The sequence below is a fragment of the Eufriesea mexicana genome, unplaced genomic scaffold (genome assembly GCF_001483705.2).
Source record: "Eufriesea mexicana isolate 0111107269 unplaced genomic scaffold, ASM148370v2 scaffold202, whole genome shotgun sequence".
Taxonomy (NCBI): domain Eukaryota; kingdom Metazoa; phylum Arthropoda; class Insecta; order Hymenoptera; family Apidae; genus Eufriesea; species Eufriesea mexicana.
In genome coordinates this window covers 215147-235395 of record NW_016908372.1, presented here as the reverse complement: position 1 = coordinate 235395, position 20249 = coordinate 215147, and the positions used below count along the sequence as shown (strand labels likewise).

The following is a 20249-nucleotide window of genomic DNA, read 5'->3' as shown; positions in this document are numbered from 1 at the left end:
CCGGCTGCCATAACTCAGTATTCCACGGGATTAGACGACCGTGCATTCCGCGTTTCGTCGTGTCGTCGCGACGTGCCGTTCGACTAACCGAGTTTAACGCCGCGTCCTTTCGCATCGACTCCCATTAATTATCATTTCTAAGACACGACCCCGCGGTCCAGCGTCTCCATGTATCACGAGCGATCTTGCTCTTTCGTAAATCATATTTAATATGATCCCCGGTCGTGCTGATAATTCCACGACCACGAACCGATATATTCAGCGTCGATCGAGCAGTCCAGGGTTATTCCATAGTTTATCGTGCTCGATTTAACTAACACTTTTGTTGGGGATGAAATACCTAACGGATGAGGGTGGTCGATGGATTCTCAGATCGACGTAACATGAGTCGCGTTTATCTCAGGATTGATTTCTCTCATACGAACTTTCGCAGAGACTATGTTATAATTATTATACTCTCTTGTTATAATTTTTCACCGTAATTTTATAGTAATTCTTGAGAAATATTTCACACCACTGTGTATTTCTTAGCTCCGGGTCAGAGAATTTTGAAACGAATCCTGGATTCTCTCCTAATAATATTTTTACAGTAATTTTGCAGTTATTTGGTATATTCGTTATGCGTGTCATAAATAAATTCGAGTTGTTGTATTATGTTATACTACTTCCTTGTTATAATTTTTCATTGTAATTTTATAGTAATTCTTGAGAAATATTTCACACCACTGTGTATTTCTTAGCTCCGGGTTAGAGAATTTTGAAACGAATCCTGGATTCTCTCCTAATAATATTTTTACAGTAATTTTGCAATTATTTGGTATATTCGTTATGCGTGTCATAAATAAATTCGAGTTGTTGTATTATGTTATACTACTCCCTTGTTATAATTTTTCACTGTAATTTTATAGTAATTCTTGAGAAATATTTCACACCACTGTGTATTTCTTAGCTCCGGGTTAGAGAATTTTGAAACGAATCCTGGATTCTCTCCTAATAATATTTTTACAGTAATTTTGCAATTATTTGGTATATTCGTTATGCGTGTGATAAATAAATTCGAGTTGTTATATTATGTTATACTACTCTCTTCTATAATTTTTCACTGTAATTTTATAGTAATTCTTGAGAAATATTTCACACCACTGTGTATTTCTTAGCTCCGGGTCAGAGAATTTTGAAACGAATCCTGGATTCTCTCCTAATAATATTTTTACCGTAATTTTGCAGTTATTTGGTATATTCGTTATGCGTGTGATAAATAAATTCGAGTTGATAATTTTTGGTAAAAATCGTACGTTCGTGTACACAGCAGATGTACGATGGGAACTCGATCAGCAGCGAACGTGCTGTAATTATAAAATTCAACGAAATTTCGTAATCATTGTGATTATCGCGGAAATTGCTACGTGTAAATTAATAAGTTGCAGCCATAAAATTTTCAGGAATTTACAGTACCGATAAATCACCTTCCACCGAATTTCCATATCGCTGAATATTTCCAGAAACGTCGCGGAGTGTCGTAATTTAATTTATAAAATATTCATTCCTCTATACGCGTCTGTCAGTCACGGATAATTTCGATAAGTAATAACTCACGAAAATGTCTCGATAAATCTCCTGTGAGCAACAAAGTATCTCGTTGTAGTACACCCTGAAACAAAATTTCCCATCGACGAGTTAACTCGTCCAGAATCAACCCGCGGAAAGCACCGTTCTCCACGCTTCGTTATAAACTAGATTCGCAATTTTCTATTCGAATTTTCTCTAAGAAACGAAAATCGAGTTGTACGAGTGGCTGGGTCGAAACAATAGTTAGAAAACACGAGCTCGAATTGGAAGTGTGACCACTGGATTGCACTAACGAGCAAGGGAAAAGTCAGTGGAGGATTTCATGCTCGCTTATATAGCAGCGAGCAGAGATTAAGCAATTCCAAAGGACGATCGGTGGCGATAAGATGCTGACGATTTATTAGCGCGACATTCGGAGTTAATTAACGAAACGATATCTTAGCTACGATTCAATTAGGTAGCGCAACGTTGCGAGCCTTGGGATAACGCGATTACAAATATCCCACGGACAATTAAAGAAATTTATAAGGTTCGGTGAACGTGTCTGGCTAGTTCCCGCGCATGCAAATAGCTCTGCGGAATTAGGTATCGTTACTGAAAAGGACAGCCCGATTCGAAAGCATGGGAAAACATCACCGACGCGATAACATCGGCGGTGTACTTTTCGAGGGAAAAAATCGGAGGAACGAGAATCGTTGGAATCCGTGAAATTACTTTTCCTCGCGACTTCTGCCGTGTATTAATTACAAGTTTTAACTGTATCGCGGTGATTGCACCGTTCATTCGCGGGGCTTACTTCGTTCGCCAAATTATCCGCGCCAATCTTAAATTGCGATTTTATTTCATCTGCTTTTAGACCAATGGCGTTCTTAAATTTCGACCTAACAGTCTCTCAATTTTTGTTGCCGCGCTTTTTAATATATCGCCACTCGGTAACACGGCCTAATCGACGCAGCGGACGTGTTCGTTGCTCGAAAAACCTCGTATCGGGATATTTTATTACCGGGTTTAGGAAAAACGTTGTTCCATTAAGTAGAATTTAATTTAACGGTTTTAATTTAATGCTTCTAACGAGTACGTTAAATTAGCGCGGATAGCTGAAAATCTTACGGCTGCGAAACTTCTTTTCGCGTGATATATTCGATTAACATTTAGAAAGCAGCTGTACTTAGTTCGTTAAGTTGTACGCAGTGATCTTAAATTGTAATTTCAATTTACCTCGTTCTACGCCAATAACGTTCGCAAATTCTTACGTAATTGGAAATATCGCGAAACAGTTGTAATTCTATTTTATTTCGTGTTTAGTCGATATCGAGGAAGAAGATTTACTGGTTTATATCGCACTCGAAAAGATGTTTACCAAAATTTCATTGCTATTTTATGGAATCGAATAAATTTCATTAATTTCGCGCAATTTTTGCGAATGTCGTTCAACCGGTACAAAATACATTATAAAATATATTCCGCTGCACAAATCGATTAACTGCACTTTTTGAGAAATCTTATATTTAAGTGTCAAAATACTTGGTACAGTCATAACTTTTCATATTTGCAATAACTTTCCCTGATAATTAAAATTAACATGATTAAGATTAAACGAGAAAAATTCTTTGGCCACTGAATAATAAATGATTTATGTCAAAGGTCACTTTGATTAACTCCGTATTCTAATGTAAATCGTTGCAATAATGCAACTCGAATGCACTAGCAAGTCATGAATGATAACGGAGAATTTTTTAGTCCCGTCTAATCAGAATTTAAGCGAAATTTAGGAAAATTAAAATTTATTACTTTTTCCTTGAATGATAACGGAGAATTTTTTAGTCCCGTCTAATCAGAATTTAAGCGAAATTTAGGAAAATTTAAATTTATTACTTTTTCCACTTGCCAAATCGATTAATTCTTCCAGTAACATCAAAATGGTAACATTACCAACGATTACCTTCTGGCTATTTTTTCTTATAAATTTTATATACCGTCAGATGAAAGTTACATTTGTATTTACGCATTCTACGATATTTATTTCGATTTAAATTATAAAAGGAATTTTAAAAAACGACGTACATTATTTCATTGCATTTCTCCACTTTTTGTTGTAAAAAGTGAAGTTAATCGATTTGTGCAGCGAACGGCTCATATATCACTGTTACACTCTTTGCAATTTTCCCAGAAATCTCGATCGACGTTGGCGAAAAATTTCAATAATTCTCGCATCGTGGAATAATCGTTAATTAACGCGAAAACCCCGCGAGAGGGTTTTGAAACGAGGAAAGGGAAAGGATGACGGTACAGTGAAGCAACCGATCGATTTGCGCGGGAAATTCACGTAAAAACGTAGAAAAGAGGGAAAATCGTGGATAATCGTGGTAAAATTTCAATCAGCCAGAATTCGATAAATGGGAGAATTAAAACGTCGCGTGTAACTCGTGTAAACAATGTCGAGCGATGTACGAGTGATCCACGAAATTCGTGAGCATCCCCAGGGCAATATAGGTCACGACCTAGAGATCCCTCCGGATAGTTCCGTCTTCGCCTAATCGGCCGGCGTTCTCTCCAGCTGATAGCCACGTATCGGGGCCATTGAATCCCCTCGAAGCTTCCGTTATCAGCCGCCTGATTTATTGCCCGGCCACTGCCTTCCCCTCTTTTTCTTCCCCTCTCTTCTTCCCTCTTTCGTCTTCAATGGTAACGATGAACGGTCGTGTTACGCGTCGCGAGCAGAAAAATTCGACGGCGTCCGCTTCCGGAAAATAATTTATTCCGCGAAACCAGTCCATCGCCGCGAACATCTCGACGTATTCGCGCCTCTGGATCGGTGATTTACGACCGAGAAAGTCGTGGTTGGTCAACGAGTTTATGAACCAAGGAACCAGCCTCGTTGTCCCTTTCGATGGCCGCCGAGCGTTTTTAAACCAGACACGCGTGGCTATCTTCAGCCGCGTTTATTGTTTAAAAGGAAAAGCAGGACCCTAAAGCTGGATGAGTCGAGTTTCCAGTCGTTTCCAGGGTAATTGCGTTGTATTATACTTTCAGGCAGGAAGAATGTTAATTTCAGTTTATCATCGATCAAAAGCTTAGCTTTGCTGCTGTTTACCGCGCTCTTTTCGCGTACGGCAACAGCAGAGGCGTAAGAAAATTGTTGATAAAATGAGAAGCAAAACGGAAGAAACAGAAAATGGAGCAAGGACGAGATTGAAATTTTTAACGTTACGAAGCATCATCGTCGAGATCGTGACAGGGAAAACGGTAAAACTGTGAAAAGGAAAATCGTCTAGAGTACGGTGGAGTAACGCTGGAGGCCCAAGAAAATTGTTAATAAACCGAGAAGCGAAATGGACGGAAAGAAAGTAAGGTAAACGCGAGATTAAAATTTTGACGTTATAGAGCATTGGCAAGATGAAAAGATCAGATGAAGTAAAACTCTGAAAAAATTGTCAATAAAAGAAATGAAAAATAGAAAGAATCGCAATCGTAAAGAGGTTAGGATCTAAACGTTATCGAACACTCACGAATTAGAATAGGAATAACAAATTAGAAGCGAATGTAACGTGCCAAGGAACTTGATGATCGAAAGATCGATTTAAATGGTCGAAATGTGTGATTCCCGGGAGAAAATGGTATCGCGGTTATGTAACATCGAAACGTGCGAGAGTAAAACGTTGAAAGTTTCAGCCGATTAGTCATCCGTGGATCGAAGGTGCAAAACATCGGAAGCCTACAATTACCTGGCCATGCTTCACCATTGCTGAAAACAAGAAGACGACGCGCGCGCGCGCGCGGGTTTTTATCCGGTCCGGGATATCGTCCGCTGAAAAATCCGGGATAACTCGAGTCCGGGAGTAACACATCGAATTAATTAACGTTTAAGTTAAATCGAATACGCCGTCGAGTGGCGAAGATTGGCATTTCCGTCGGTGAACGTTCACTCGCGATACCATTAACGCATTTACATGGGATCATCCCGCGGAAGACGAAATAACAGATCGATGCACCGCCAAATGAATTCCTCCGTAATTAGTTTTCCGCGATTGCGAGCGATATATCGGTAGCTTACGCGAAACGAGCAACGTCCAGCGATTCTGCCGGCCAGATAGACTCGAATACTTTCTTTCCTCCTTTCCCCAATTCCGCTCCGCGACAACGTAATCGAAAGGTAACGCCGTGTCCAGCGATTTTGACACCGTTCACGCAGATTTAACGCGCTTCGTCCGAAGCAGCGTTGTTACGATGAAATTGCACTGACGGACGAGAGAAGACTTTATTAACTGGTTGTAAATTAACTTTCCGTCCGATTCTTCTTGTTTCAGCAAATTTCTCACAGCTAAAAGCAGCCAACTTCGCGGCAACGAAATCGACCTCTTCCTCCTTCCGTTCGATAATTACGTCGCCGCTTCTTTCTGCCTTCCACGTTGCTCGATATGATTGGTTCACGATTAGGTAATTCGTAGGTATCGCGCGAAATGTTACAGTTCGGCGCGATGCAGCGGCCAGCAAATGCTACCGTCGACAATCGATTATTATTCCCGATGTTGCAAATCTCTCCTATTACGCGCACAATTTCGATTTCTCACAGCGAATCATCGGCCTCGCGAGACAGCGAATATCCTATCTCCGACTGAATGGTAGCTTGCGATTAAACGAGGGATAGCAGAATGATCTCTGCAGCCAAAACAACTACATAAATACCCGCGTTTATCTCCGCTTATCTCCCATTAAAATTGATTTTTATCTCCGTTTTTTTCTCCTTCTCCTTCCTCCTCGGAAGGCTAAACGCTGCCATAGTCTCAGGCCCTGTTACACGACCACACGCGACATCTAAGCTGATACTCGAGCTTCCAGCCAACCCTCCCAAGCGTTTCCAAACGGTCGCGTTTAATTATCCCGCGAAACAGCCACTCGGATCCGACTTCCAAAGTCCAAAGCTTCGAGGTACGGAGAGGAAAGCAGAACGCGTGACAGATTATTAGAGCTACCGACACTCCGATCATCCCTGATCGTGCTCGTCTTCCGCTGCTCCGGTTCCAGTTTCCCGTTCGCGTTTCCATTGCTTAATCATCGACGACTATTACGTAAGTAGTTTCGCGAGACGATTTTCGCTGACGATTAAATCGGCTGCGAAACGTGGCGGAACTCCCTGGACCAGAGAGCGTGATCGCGCAGAGTACGCGCCGCGGCCATGAATATTTATGAGCAGCTCGTCCTCCCGACCGACGATTTATTTTTCACCTGCAAATATTTATTAACGGGACACGTTCCGCGACGTTTTCGCAGCGAGCACGCGGGTTAATTGGTAGCTGGCGATATTTAAAACGCTCCACTTTGCCAGACTGCGCTCGACGAAGCCTCGTTTTTCAGACACTTTGCTGAATCTCCGGTTCGTTTGTCAGTCCGATCGTTTCGAGCTGGACAAGTTGGGAAAGATAATAATATCGTTAGTGTCGTTTATCCTGATAATATCGTTTGCGAACATTGCATTCCGGCGACACTCGCGTGACACGAATAACGTAGCTAACATGCTCCACACCACTATTCTCCCGTCAAATTTGCTTTTCCGCCTTTTACTATTTAAAACCATGGAATACGATATTCCACCGAATTAAATTACGTTAAATTTTCATTGTCCTAACGATACGTGAAAAATCAAAATTTTGGTACAAATTACAGAAGCTGCTGGTTCGCTACTTAACACGTCGTTCATCGAAGCGATCGTTTCAGCGTAATCGAGCTGAGAAATAACGTTGGAATCGTTGATTTTCCTAATATCGTTTTGGAACATTGCATCCTGGTGACACTAATTCTCGTGTCAAACTTCCTTTTTTACCTTCTCAGCTATTACAAATTAAATTAAATTAAATTTTTAAATACTCGGATTTACCACGTCTCGTACAATGCGTTTAAAAATCGCGTTGTATAAAAAGAAGAGTAACGGTGTGTTTGTAATAAATCAAAATCCTGCTACCTGACGCTAGACGAAACGTCATTTTTAATACTTTAATGGTTAATGGGTGTATACCTATTTATACGATCACTTGCACGTGTTGGGAAATAATATTATGGATCATTTATTTTATATCGCATTGTTTTTCCACGGATTGGATTCGTTACTGATCGATAAAACGTTCGGAATCTCAGAGGTTACGAGGACAGCGTGACGAAAGCGTCAGAATTTTAATAGCATCGAAATTTTTATCATCGATATAGTCAAGTTTTAATTAAGGTCGAGAAATCAAGGCATTTGGTACGTTGCAAAATAAATATTCCGAGGAACGTTTTATTAACAAACTGATCGGTAGACAAGGTTTATGGATCGTTACGAAGAATCGAGTTGAAGAAATGTTAAATAACGTTGTCAATGGTAGCTGCTTGATTTTAGATTCGATTTTTCATTGATCGATGAGGGTATTTGGAGTATTAGGAATTGTTGCCGGCGTGTAATCGAAGCGTTATAATTTTAATACCGCAATTTTATTACCGATACAATAAATTTAAATGGAAATCGAAAAATCGTTTATGGAACTGTTAAGAGATATCGAGTAACATTGCGAACGGTGTGTTGGCATTGTCGTTTGCTATCGAATAATAAAATTAGAATGTCAGAAGTTGCGATCATCGTGCAGGGAGAGCGTTAAAATTTTAATAATAAAACGTTTTTCTGCCGGTACGAGAAACTTGCATCGATAAACGAGTATTTCGTATGTCGCAACATGCATGTTAGAGGAATTACTTTATTTGTCAGAGTGATCGGTGAACAATGTTCATGGATCACTTGAAGGAGTCGACCGAGTTGTTAAGAGCGAGAAAAATATAGATAATAATGTCTCTGGTATTTTACCACTCGTTTGTTTGTTTTTGTAATTAGTTATCGATCAGTAAAGCGTCTGGGGCCATTGAAGATTACGACTGAAAGATTACCACTGAGAAGATAAGAACTTTACAGTTTAATAGTAATTTACATTAATTTTCTCATCGAACTGATAAATTTCAATCGACCGTTCCTGTCATTCCCGAATTATTTCCTTTTCTCCGAGTACCTTCGAATACTTGCTATACTTAAACGAAATATTTGCACAAATTTCTATCGAAATTTTAATTCCCAATGTTTGGAGATGCCATAAGAATTCTTTCGGAATTTATTTTCACGCTGCTATTCACGGAAAAACAGTATAGGGCTCGAGTGACCCTGATTTAGAGGATGGAGATGTGAAACAAGCATGGTACGATTTAATCGTGAAAAATTGTGGATCGGAAAGGTATTTAATTTTTATTAATACCGATTTACCTATGTCGGTCACGATGAAATTACATAAGCTTTTAGGGTTTATACAGATTTAGCGCGTGTTCGAGCCTGTCGAGTATAATTTTAGTCGTATGACGAATGTAGCTCGTTTTCGTGCAGTAACATGAAAAAAAAGAAGAAGAATAAATAGAAACACGACGAATTACTCTCGTCGTTATTAGCGCAGTGACGACTACGATGACTGCGTGGACTGAAATTGAAAAATCAGGAATATTCGACAGGCCGTGGCAAGAATGTTATTTGGAAGACGTCGAGTAGCTCAAACATTATTCTAACCTGCATGGTGCAACAGAACGGTTACACGCACAAGTAAATCAAAATATAAAAGGGTTAAAAACAACACCGGAAGAGAGTCGAAAATAGAATACTTAGTCACTGAGTCGAACGGCGTGCGGTGTCTATTGGCAAGCCAGAAGTATTTTGGCAAGATATATACAAATCGCGATTAAATCATTCAGGCCCAATGTTATTCCACCGAACCGCTGTCGGGGAACACGAAATCTCGATCGAGGAAGAATCCGAAGATCTCCTTTCTACCTAAATCGAACGTGATTCCCGCTCGATCGTCGACTCTCCCAACGAGATGGATCCTCGCGACCAATTATGTAATACGCTAATTTTAAGCGATTAAACGGTACTCGAGTACCGATATTTATTCCAAACAGACTGCGTGAAACAGACACAGGAAAAAGAGGAGGAAGGGAAGAAATATCGTGAGATTTTCGAATGTCACAGGAATTCCGTTATTCTCGCGTTCTTACGTAAGAGAGGATGCCGGAGTACACAGCTTTCGTTCCGTCGTTAGGAAAGTTAAGCAAGTGTTTCGTGAAAGGGTACCGCTACAATTATCGGAAATAAGGCCGGGAATTATATTATAGAAACACGGTTTCTTCGGGTTCTACAACCGTAACCCGCTTTTTTCCACGCCTGTTCTCCACCTTTATTGGCCCAGCTATTATTCCACTTCTTCGTTGCGAACGTAATCCAATACCTGTCTATGTGTCGGTCGTTCTTATTTTCATATTTCACCCGGCGCAGAAGGGACACGATCGCGTTTTGCGATTCGCCAAACTCGCGATCCAAATGGAATTTAATACCACGTACGTTTGGAATCTACGAAATAGTCCGATACTCGACTACGGACTCGAGGTTCGAGGTCCGATTGATCCGAATGGCGTAAAAGTTAATGGCACAGAAGCGTGGCCCGTTGCTCTCGCGGGGATTAAGGTTAGTCGATGGCGGAAAGAAGTTCGAAGTCACTTTAGCCGCTCATCCCCGTTTCGAAAAGGAAACTTTGATTGGCCGGCGCGAATTTAGAGCCACCAACGTCGGACTATCGAAGTTTCAAAGGTTAACGTGGACTACTTAAGAAGAGGTACATGTACTAGGCAGCGCATATTCTTGGATCAGCTCTCTCGGCCCAGTCGCAGACCTGATCGCATTCTCTCGTTAATTTCGCCGATTCGAGTCCGGTCGACATAACACTTTCTCACTCGCCTCGTTATTTCCCCCATTTCGATGGGTCACGTGAGATTCGCGTCTTAAAATTCGGAAATTTTTACCCTTCGACGATCGAGACAACGCGAGTCATCGCGTTTCCGATTTTAGGGAAAAATTTACTTTGTCCCGATTATCGCGATTTTACCGATCTTTACGAACGTGTATTACCCATACGAACCCCTGTTGTATCGTCGTTATCCCGTAATTCCTGTTTTTCTGTTATTTTATGTACCGCGTTTACGCGGGACAGTGCGTGGTCGTTATTATCGCGCGAGTAATTCGTTTCTCGTAAAATATGAAATTTTGGGGATTCTTTTGATAGGTAAATCGGTAATGCAAGGATCGGGGATTTCTCGAGCGATTTTTGTAGAATGGTACTCATGGGGATAATTACGCTTCTGCTCTATATATCGAATGACGATTATTGCAGAGGCAGAACTAATTTCTCAGAGATGCATTACGCATATGCAATTTCATGGTCTGACACCTGGTACTTGTCGCTTAGGACATAAACACCGAAATGGTAGATATAATTACTATTAATTGCGCCGCGATGTTAAACGATGCTATACCTGAATTCTTTATGCTAATTGCACGTGATATTGTCTGAATTTATCGGTCGGTATTTACTTAATCGAGTTTGCAGATAAATAAAAGTGCGAAGGCAATTTTTTCCGTATTCCGTAATTACGGGTACTTGAATTGAGAGGCAGTAAAATTACAATAAATAAACATAGGAAATATATAAAATACCAGGATTATTAACAGATACGAAATAAACGAGTTGCCGAGTCGAAAGCGAAGCGAAGTGATACTGCCACGCTATTTATTCCATGACCTATTTCTCAAATTTGATTATTTCGATATAATTTTGTCGAATTACGGGGAAGGACCGTTGAAATTTTCCCTTTCACGTCAATCGCGCGTGTTATGTCCGTATACCTTAGCGACGCCCTATTTTCCAAAAATATCAAGAACAAGCCTGGCCACCGGTTATCGAATCGTCAGATTTGTCTACAGCTTCCAAGAATGGACCAAAACCAACATCGCGTATCCCACGATCTCTGTCCACCCGAATATTTTCGTTATTAGATGATTTACCACATTTATCTCCACTATCTCGTGCTTTTCGTCGTAAACATCGTACCGTACAAATTCCGATTTTGATTTTATATCGATAACATCTAGGTTTTATCGCCAAAAACGATACTTTTAAATATATCAACCGTAATGTAACCGAAAAGAAAATTTCAAACAAACTCGAAAATGTTATTTACAAACGGTTCAACGACGTACCATAGTAGGATTGGCCTGTTTACACGGAAGATCCTCCATTTTCTCGATCAGAATTTTCTACATCCAAGTTGGAAAAAATCGTGAATTCTGGGTTTGAAAGTACCCAAGTATATTTGACCTAAAACTCACTTTCTCTCAGACATTTGACTTCGTTCGTCCTATCGCTTTCTTCTTCAGACTACTCGCCTCTTCTAAACCTCGCAGCTTCGATAAATAATATCTTTGAATCCGTTCGAAGCAACGGATACCTTCGCGGATACACCGTGCACGACACGTTCATCTCCATTCAAGAACTGCCAATCTATCTCGACTTGGACTTATCCGAATAAAGATCCGAGGAAATCGCGCAGACTTTTCGAATTTCACGGCGAGCTTATCTTCCGCTTGGAATTCCACGATTCGGTTTCAAATGCACAATCGGGGTGCCCGAGTATCGAACGTTCGAGTGGAATCTCGAAATAAGACGAACGTCATCGAACCAGGCGCATCGGGTCATACGAAATCGAATACCTCTGAATACCGAGTCCAAGGGTTCGCTGGAGAACCGATCGTGGACCAACTGCCTGAACCGGATGCGACAAATACGCAGAACTATTTCGAGAAAGCGTGCAATTTCATTCCAAATGAGCACCGATTCGAATTTACGAATTATCGTTAATCCAACCCTTTTCGTTACGATGTAATTACCTTGTTAAATTTATTATTATGCCCTATCGAATTGTTAAATTTGATTCTGTACGTTTATTCGACGCTATTAAATATTAATCGAAAATGTAAATACAATCGATAGGATACAATCACCCTATTAAATTTCACGCTACGCGTCTATTTCACTGGTGGCCTACTGCAAATTTACCTGCCTCGTTCAACGTAAAAAATGAAATTGCGTAACATTTCGTTGGGAGAAATTTTTGCAGGAAATTTTAAATCTACGTGTATAAAAATTAACGCGATTTCACAAAGTTCGGCTCGACTCGTAAACGCGATCGTGCAGATTGTTGCTACGATCTTTTTTTAACGATGGACACGCCAAAGTCGGTGATTCTATTTCGGGAGAAGAATCACGATAGATTTTATATATCGCAAAAAAAGAAGATAAAAATTAAATCGCGCGTGGGATGTTACGTAATTCGAAAATGATTCGCGTGCCAGCGAAATTTTCGTACGCGCCATCTCCGTTCGCCGATCTGCTTCGTTCGCGATAAAGCTGTAGAAGCGTTTCGGAGTTTGCGGAAATTTCGCGCGAATCGAAACGTAACGCGATAAGCGTGATTTTGGTAAATACGAGGTTCGATAGGTTTAACGAGGAGAAATTGCGAAACGAGGGGAATCCGTGATCTCGGGGAAAGAAGTTGAACGAACCTTGGGAGTATTTGCAAAACAAAATAGGATATACGAGGGTAACGTGACGATAGTGTCGAAATTATTTATGCAACGCGGACGGGGTAAAAATTTTGTTTGCCTATCGAAATTATCGCGAGGCGGTAGTTATCGCTATAATTAAACGAAACCTTCTAGCCGGCGCGGATTATCGTACTGTCGCTTATCGCTATAATTAGACCAAACCATCCACCAATACCGATCTCTCGGACAGTCCAAGTCCGACTTGGTTCGGGATAAAATTCTTCTCCGCCGTGTATACCGGATAATAGCGAAAAAGAGACTGGAATCGAAGAATCTCCTCGACGAGATTGGATCGGACTCGAGGTTGAAAGCGAGGATGAGACGTAACAGCGATCGAAAGCGTTCCCGAAGTCAACGCTCGCGATGCAATCGGACCAGTCCTCCATCAACGAACGATTGGAACCGTACCAGCTGGCGTTTACGATTAACCCTCTGCACACATCGCGGTATCAATTTGAGAAAAGCGTTTCCCTTCGGCGAGGAAACGATAAAAGGAGGAAAAGCCAAGCGGGAAACATCGATCTTCGCGAAGCGTTGACCGCGGTATGCGGATGCACGATATAAAATGATCCAACAAAACTGTGCGTACGATCGCAGGGAACGTTGGCAGTTTGCAAGCACGGTGCGTGCGGTATCGGTGGATGATTTACGACGACGCGGGAAAAAACGGGAAAGAAGAAAGAGAAGAAAGAGAAGAAAGAGAAGAGAGAGAGAGGAAGAAAGAGAGAGAGATGAGAGAAAAAAGCGATTGATGGCGTGCTACTCACTGTAATCCGAAGTGTCGTCGTTGGAACCGTTCACCGTGCCATCTGGCAGAATCTGCAAATGCCGATTCTTGATGTACATCTGGATTTTCCTGGAAGCGCCGGTGATGTGCGACAAATTGGCGGATCGTTCTGCCCTCACGCCGGCGTCACCCATTAAATCAACCGGCGCGGCACTCACTGCACTGATAACTGTGCCAATCGCCAACACACTCAACCCGGTGGTACTCGGTTTCGCACTGTAGTTAAACTTCACACTGGATTTACGAAGTGCGCACTGTCCGAACGCGACGAGGAAGAGCAGTAACGCTAACTGAATGTACGTGGAACGGTTGTTAGGGCACTCGCGTCTCTTCTTCCTCGTTCTACGGTCACTTCTCGTCAAGGACTCTTGGTGGTCGAACGAAGGAAAGTCGGTCTGCCGATCGGCACTCGCCACGACCTTGGCGACGCGCGACTCGCTACTCGAGGAATTCGTCGCGTCCACTTCCTTCCACGTTTCATCGGCCAAGGACGGAAGCGTGGCTGCCGTGACGAGCTTCTCGTACGTCGTCCGATCGGATCTCGAAGGGTCGCTCGAGTGACTAGAGAACTGCGTGGCTGCTGCCGTTGCCGCTTTCCCTCTTCGGACACTGTCCGCCACGCGAAATCGCGACGGCAAATTGCGAGCCGTCGTCGACGTAGCGTCGCAACCTTTCGCGCAGCAACTTCCTTCTATCGGATGGCCGTGTCGGTGCCAACTTGGACTTTCGTCCCTGTCGTTTTCTCGTTTTCTCGAAGGCACTGGAATCCTCGTCTCGAGTGTTGGCTTCGTTTCGTGCTCCGATCGTGCCTCGATTATCGTTGCTGCATCTCCATCGATCGACGACCGGTGGACAGTCGCGTTGGCGAGTCGTGATTCCGGTTGCACCGGACGGCAAGCACCTCGATGATAATCCGTGTCCTCGGATTCGATCGCACGCGACAACGAGTCATTGGGCTGCGGATGCTGCTGCTGCTGCTGCTGCTGTTGGACGACTCGAGTAGCTCGACGGAAAGCTCTGTATACGGAACGAGCGGACGTGCCTCCGGTTGGACGAGTAGAGACGAAATCGGACCAACGACGGGACTCGCGAGCTTTATTGTCCAACGATTCGTTCTCGTGGATTCGCGGATGTCGTGGTGCGATCGACGTTCCGACAACTCTATTCTCGCGGCACAAGGAAGACTCGGTGGAAGCTGACGGTACTACGATCGGTATCGGGCAGTCGGCACGGTAATCACAGTGCAGCACCCTTGGCCCGCCCGTGTCGATCTCAGCGGGCATGACGGTCTCATCCACGCTCCTTTCCCAGCCCTCCTTCTTATCTGCGCGCCACTTCCTCCGCGCTTTTATCTCGATATCTCTTTCACTTTCTCTTGCCCCGTCTTCCCTCTCGTCGCTTCTTGCTCGCCTCTTTTTTCCTCTTCTCCTTTTTCTTCCTTCGCTGTCGCTGCTTCCCGTTCTGCGCCTCGTTCTGCGCCTCGTTCTTTCGTTCCTAGATTATTGCTAGATTTCGCGAGTGTTGCACGTTCTCGTTGTCGTGGTGGTGGTCGTGGTCGTCGTTCGACCGACCGAACGAAAAGCACGGGACACTATTGGATGGGCCGTAAAGTATATGAGCAGAGTCACAGGATGCGAGTCCACCTCATCTTCGGCTACTTTTGCCCCGGACACATGCTCCGTTCGAAGACGATTCTCTCGAAACACTGAGGATACAGCCACTGGCCCGCCGTTATCGTCCATGTGCCGCGTTTTCGATACTCTCGCATTATTGCGGACCGCCCTGGCAGCGGTTCTAGCGCGGCAAACTCCGATCCTCGACGAGGAACCGATCGACGGACGATGGTGCCTCTCGTCGACGCGAACCGAGAAGATCGACGCGCGCCAGTCAGAACGGCTTGTTGGCGAAGATAGGAAACCACGGAATTGGTTTACGAGGTAGCATCGAGGCGACGTGCGATGGATCCTGAATGCAAACGACCGACTGGATCGTCGAGGCTTCCTGTACCCGATATCGCCGAGGGTACTCGTTACACTGCGAATGATCCTGGCTGAAGATCGGTCGAGCAGACGATAACCGAACGAAAAGGCTACGACGACGGTGAATTAGCGACAAAGGAGGCGAAAGGATCGTTGCTCGCTCGTCTTTAATCGGTTTTGTCGAGGCACGCAGGCTGATGCTACCGATTACCTTCGTCGACCTCGCTCTGTCCCTCTCTCTTAGTCCCTCTATCAATCGCAAGAACTTCCACCGACACGTTACTCGTACCGCCTTAACGGGTTTCTCTCTCTCTCTCGCTCTCTCTCTCTCTCTCTCTCTCTTTCTCTCTCTCTCTTTCTCTCTGTCTTTCTTTATCCCTCTCTTCCAAGCACCACCACCTCCTCCTCCTCCTCCTCCTCCTCCTCCTCCTCCTCCTCCTCTTTCTCCTCCTGTCTTCGTCTATATCACCGTTTCTCTTTCACCGACTGCTCCCTCACCCTGCCTGCCGTGGGAGAGCGTATCCTTCCGGAGTCGCCAAGGGTCGTAATCACGCGCACAGTTTCTTTCGCGAAATATTCTCCACTCGGTAGAGATATCGCCACTGTACTGCGCCCACCACTGCTCTTTTTTTTCTTCTTCTTCTCCTCCCGTTTCTGCCCCTTCTTCTCTTCTTTCTCCTCCTCTTCTTCTTCTTCTTCTTCTTCCTCTTCTTCTTCTTCTTTTTCTTTTTCTCCTTCTTCTTCCTCTTCTTCTCACCACTCTGCGGAATCGGCGAAACGCGTAATTACGTTCGCGAAAGCTGGCTCGTGCACACCGCGCAACGTACACGGTCGGTGCTCGTTGCGTTCGCCACGGCACACACGTTCGTCACCACACCGCGCGAGAAAACACCTGGCAAAGGCAAGGCGAGACCCGCTATCCACCGCGATCCTTCTACCGGCCTCTCTCTCTCTCTCTCTCTCTCTCTCTCTCTCTCTCTCTCTTGCTCTCTCTCCCGTTTACTCGCTCTTTCTCTCCCGCTCTCTCTCTCTCTCTCGCTCAATATCTCTCTCTCTCTCTCTCTCTTTCTCTCTTTCTCCGTGTGTTCGCTGATAAACAATCGAAGGAGCACGACAGGGCCGCGACGAGAGAGAAAGAAAAACAGCTAACGACCTCGCCGTGCGTGTCACACTGTGGAGACTCGGAGGACCACACCACCACCGTACCGGTACGTACGCGCGTAAAGTGGCGAAAAACGAAAAGGCGAACGTGAATCCGTCGTGGAGAGTGTGTTGTCACGCGACCATGAATCGCGATAACTTTCCAATCCCTCGTGGCGATGGTCGTCGTCGTTGGTACCGCCGACCGATCTTCCACCACCACCACCACCACCACGGTGTATGACTGTTGGCGACTTCTATCGCGACACACGTCTCGACACACGTCGTCGATAGAGGCGAGCGATGCAGCTAGCGACCGACCGACCGACCAACCGAACCGACGAACCAACGAACCAACGAAATCCGAGATAGGTTGCCGGGAAAATTCGGTGGCCGAAATCGAAACGGGGAATGGCGTATCGCGCGATTTAGGTGGTGCTCGATTCGTCGAACTGTGAACGATGCAGTGCGTGTCGCGCGATGTCGTGCTGCGTGTCGGTATTATTAGGAGGTCGGGGGTAGTCCGGCAAGTCGGCGGGGTTATCGGTAGGTCGGATGGTGCCGGTGCGGCGTCCGAGAAACTACTGAACGAGTGCCGCGGTTCTCTTCTCCGGCTCGGTTCGGGCACGCTCCTCGGTTCGCTCTCGTAGAGAGATCGACACACCAGCACACGGGCCGGCAGCAGCCGAGAGTGAAACCAATACCAGCGCGCGGGGATCGACTCGACTCGCTACTCACACGGGCCCGCAACATCCATCCCATCCCGTCCTCGTAGTTGTAGTAGTAGCCGTCGTCCCGTTTCGTCCCGTTTCGTCTCGTCTCGTCCCGTTCCGCTTCGTACCGTGTCGTCCCGATTCCGTCCCATCCCAGAGCGACGCAGCACGCGACAGATCTGGATGCTCGCTCGCTCTCGTCCACTACCTCCTCGCCACCACGACCACCACGCGCCTCTTCTTCTCCCTCTCTTCTTTCCCGCTACTCTCCCCTCCACCCTTATACCGCCTCTCTTATCTCTCTTCCTCTTCTTCCTTCCAGCCCTCTCTTGCTCCTCCTTTCTCTCTCTCCCTTTCTCGCCGCTCTACCGCTGCTCTACCACTCTCTCTCACTCTCTCCTCTTTCTCCCTTTCCGTCTCCCTCTCGCTCTCTGCCTCTGTCTCTGCCTCTGCCTCTGCCTCTGCCTCTCTCTACCTATGCCTTCCTTACCTTCCTTCCTTTCCCTCTTTCGCTCGATTTCCTTCTCCCTCTCTTTCTCTCTCCGCTCTTCGCCTTCGCTCCCGACACCTCTTTTCCACCGACTTTCTTCTTCTTTTCCCTCTTTCTCTTCCACTTTTTCTTCTTCTTCTTCTTCTTCTTCTTCTTCTTCTTCTTCTTCTCCTCTTCTTCTTCTTCTTCTATTACTACTGCTACTACTACTACTACTAGTACTACTAGTACTACTACTCCTTCCTTCGTTCCTTCTTCGAACCTTCCTGTTTCGCGCCGCGACGTACGTCGCTGCTCTTTCCTCCGGTTCCCTGGAACTCCACGCGGACGTCACTCCTCTCTTATTAACATCGAGCCGATGTCGCTGCTTCCTTCGCTTCTCCGTTCACCGAGAACCCGACCGCGGTATTTCGTCTATTCCGCGGTGTCCCCGGGAAGGTCGGCAGCGAAGGAACGCCGAGGGGCTAGGCGCGCGGGCTAGAGAAGGAGGAAGCCCGTTAACAAGGCCACGAAGGACGCACGCGAACACCTGCAAACCCGGCAAGATAAATCGCTCAGAAATCGCCTGTTGCACACGCGCCCGTGTCACGATTCCACCGCCTCGTCTTCTCTTCCTTCGCCTCCTCGCCGCGCCTGATCCTTCGCCGATCTCGTCCTCTTCTCCTCTTCCGGCTTATTTCCTTCTTACCTTCGTCCCGTCCCTTTTCGCTTCGCGATTGCTCTCGCCTCCTCCTCTCTCGCTAACGGATATCGTCCTTCTTATCGCACCCTCTCGCTTCTACGTTTCACTTTCTCGCTCCTTCACGCCGCGCCTCGCGGACGCGCGACTGCTGCAGGATCAGCCGCGGCACGCACGAGTTCTCGTTTTCTTCGGCTCCTTCGTTTCCTTTTCATTCTTCCTTAGACACGAGCGAAAGCCCTATCGAGGTCAGCCGTGCGTACCTGTAAACAGTAACAAGGCCGTCCGTTCAGACCCGACGTACAAACGTTTCCGCCTTCCGTGCGATCCGCGGATCATCGCCAGCCCCTCATTACTATGTACGAAAATGCCTGCCGTTTGCGGGTACACGCGGGCATCTGGCCATCGCGAACACCGGTCCCCAACCGACCATTTCGACCTTTCGTCCTTTTTCTTCCGCGTGCTCCCGCTTTCGCGGCATTTCCAGGAACAACCTGCGTTTTTCGGCCCTGTCGGACGATATTGCCACGTTTCTTAGCGAGAGTAAATTTATCCGTACGATGAATTAATTTCCCCATCGATCGCGCTCCTTTTTCCCGGGATAATTGCACCTTCGTCCATCGTCTCGTCGCTGATTTATTTTTGAAAACCCTCCAGCGTTTTGAAGTATTTATAATATGGATGGAATAAAACGCTAGCTCGCGTTACGTTCTATTTAAGATAAGCAACATATAGGATAAAAATGTAGGAACCCCAGCAAAAAGAAATTTTACGATTGCAATTCGAATTTCAGTTTCCAGAAAACCACGTTTTTCTAATATATACGTAATATAAATATAATTAATATACGGGCTGACCCATTCGAGAGGAGACGAGGAAGAATTTCTTCAACAACCGATTTAAATGGAACCAGCCGACACGCGTGTTTTACTGTTTCCAGTTGGAAAATATAAAATATTAAATGTCGAAGAAAGACACTCGTTCGGATATTTCTTCTTTAAATCAGCTGTTTACGAGATTCTTATTTGCGTCGATATAATTGGGACACCCAGTATTTCGATTATCTTTCGATATCTCTTATTTTCTAAGTTTCTGAAAATTTGCAACGCCTTTCGACAAAGCGTTGCCTCTTATTCGTACATGCACTCAATTCCGTATCTTTCTTTATTCCCACTGTATCGTTTTAACTATTATTGTCCTCGCGTACAATATTTAGAAAGGCATTAGGGATCGGTAAGAAATCTTTCAATCTCGAAACGAAGAAACCTCGTTCGTCTATTTTTTCGTGCCTGCTATCGTTCCGTCGCATCTATTTTTCACACGCAAACGGGTGAAATTTCTAGAAAACGTCTGTTGGATATTTTGCATTCATCTGGAAGAATACCGAGTGATAGA

The 20249-nt window shown here is 44.9% G+C and overlaps 2 protein-coding genes across 2 annotated transcripts in view; both read right to left on the bottom strand.

Annotated features, from left to right (window-relative positions):
* The window catches only part of LOC108555612 (uncharacterized), a 259877-nt gene extending 243770 nt beyond the window's left edge, over positions 1-16107 (bottom strand). Inside the window, exon 1 of the mRNA XM_017911378.1 lies at positions 13834-16107. Within this exon, the coding sequence (XP_017766867.1) occupies positions 13834-15136 (1303 nt within the window). The 5' untranslated portion in view covers positions 15137-16107. The remainder of the gene's footprint in view (positions 1-13833) is intronic.
* An 18-nt stretch (positions 16108-16125) lies between these two features.
* Positions 16126-19287, bottom strand: LOC108555611 (RNA-binding protein 25-like). The gene is made up of 4 exons (XM_017911377.1): positions 19243-19287; positions 18733-18915; positions 18366-18551; positions 16126-16224 (listed from the first exon to the last, which is right to left on the bottom strand). The coding sequence occupies exons 1-4, from the start codon at positions 19285-19287 to the stop codon at positions 16126-16128; spliced, it is 513 nt and encodes a 170-aa protein (XP_017766866.1).
* Positions 19288-20249: the final 962 nt, after the last annotated feature.